Here is a 1,858-nt window from a genome sequence, read left to right as displayed (position 1 = left end):
CTCAACTCTCAGTCCCCCACCACCACTTTAGAGGGGACAGACCTAATGACCCTTCCCCATAGCTCCAGGGAAGCACTGTCTTGCTCCACTCCTGACACAGAACATCCAACCTTGAACAAAGCACTAAACTGGCTCTTCCTGTGAGAGACCAGGAGAGAATTCCAACCTACCCACTCCCGACACCTTTCCCAGAACCCTTAAAGTTCCCAAATTCTAGCCACCATTTCATAACAGCCATTTGGAAGACAATGCCCCTTGGTGAACTTTTTCTGGAGAATGTGTCCCTGTGGCATGTGCCTCCAGCAAGGTGACTAAATCTATCACCCGAAGAGAAGCTTATTCCTTCTCAGCTGTCTGAGCACCTAGCTAACTCCTGGCCAGCCAATAACTGACACCTTGAGACCCCTTGTTTCTTACAACACTGCAAGTTCTTCCTCTGGCATTAAATGAAGCCTGTGCTTTATAGCATCGCTTCTCTGGGCTCCTGTGTTCTCAGTGGGACTAGGAAGTAAAGGAGAGACAAAGTTGACACTTTCCCTGCCATTCTTCTATCAGTACACATTTGAAGTGATAGGGAAAGCGTTCGGGCCCAAGCATGACGACAATTGGTCTCTGTTCTTGACTGAGTCCCTATTCTCCCAAGATTTGGAGAAGTTGAAGTAGCAAGGAAAGACCCAGGGATTTTTTCCTGTAACTCTGAAGAAAACCTTCTCCCCTGGATGCCCTTCCCAGGGCATTCCCGAGGCTGGCCCCACCCAGCCTCACTCAGCTCTATAAAGCAGCCTCCCAGGCAGCCAACCCCAGGAAATTCCAGCCCTGTGCCCTCCTCAGTGATGAAGCTCTATCTCTCTGGTTTACTCTTCCTCCTGGTGATCTCATTGCCTTCAGGTAAGATGGTGGGTACAGATCTGATCATGAAAGTGGGGTTCTTCCGAGGACTGCAACACTTAAAAACCCCTGTGGATATAAGCCCAGCAGGGAAGACACCAATATCAGATGGACTCACAGCCTAGGGATATAGGTTAGTGGTCTTCAGCCCCTGCCCTGCTCATCAGTTGCTATGTCCTGACAGTCTGGCAAAGCTTGAGAGAGGGGAGCCAATGTTACGACACCCATGTCACGGTTCAGCTATCCAAATTCCTATTTCCCCTCATCTTCCTCTGATTAGCCTCAGACTCAGTGGCCCTCACTGGAATGTGGTAGGAGGTGAGAGGACAGAGTCCAGAAAGTAAATCACAAAATAATAAACTATCCACCAGGAAGAGAAGGCAGACCTAGGAATTTTTCCAGCCTCTTGATAATTGGTTTTTCTTTTCTTTTCTTTTCTTCTTTTCCTTCAGGGAACGGTTTTTTCGGGAATGATGGAGTAGAAATTCGTACTTGCACTGCGATTGGTGGCAGATGTTTCTTTGGTTGTAGAGTGGGATGGACATGGGTTGCATACTGTCACAACATATTATCTTGTTGCAAATTGATGAAAAATGTACCCAAGATCAGTGACTTCTGACCTTCACTTCATGAGTCCAATTAAAAGGATATGTGAGTCCAATTAAAAGAACAAAATGCTCAATCTGTGTGTAGACATCATTAACGAGCCATGGGTAGTCAATAGGGGTCAGGTTCTGACCAATTTACTGGGAAAATTTCAGAAGTATTTTGTAAAGGGGCACTGAGGCGAAATGCATCTCCTGTTGTTTTTTTCTGCCTACCCATCTCCAATCACTAATTCCTATTTCAAACTCAAATGCAGTTGATTAATGCATAACTGAAGGCCCAAGGATATAACATCATCTGAGCCTAAAAGCAATAGCTTACCATGTGCCTGTCACATCTTTAAGTGGTTTACATACATTAAATC

The 1,858-nt window shown here is 45.9% G+C and overlaps 1 protein-coding gene across 1 annotated transcript; it reads left to right on the top strand.

Moving 5' to 3' along the window:
- Positions 1 to 833: 833 nt before the first annotated feature.
- On the top strand, positions 834 to 1,507 carry DEFB136 (defensin beta 136; the record flags this gene model as incomplete). The annotated part of the gene is made up of 2 exons (XM_081077367.1): positions 834 to 888; positions 1,341 to 1,507. The coding sequence occupies 2 exons, from the start codon at positions 834 to 836 to the stop codon at positions 1,505 to 1,507; spliced, it is 222 nt and encodes a 73-aa protein (XP_080933493.1).
- Positions 1,508 to 1,858: the final 351 nt, after the last annotated feature.

The sequence above is a fragment of the Rhinolophus hipposideros genome (assembly GCF_964194185.1).
Source record: "Rhinolophus hipposideros genome assembly, chromosome: 16".
NCBI lineage: Eukaryota > Metazoa > Chordata > Mammalia > Chiroptera > Rhinolophidae > Rhinolophus > Rhinolophus hipposideros.
The sequence above is the reverse complement of the archived record's forward strand: the minus strand, read 5'-3'. Positions and strand labels throughout refer to the sequence as shown.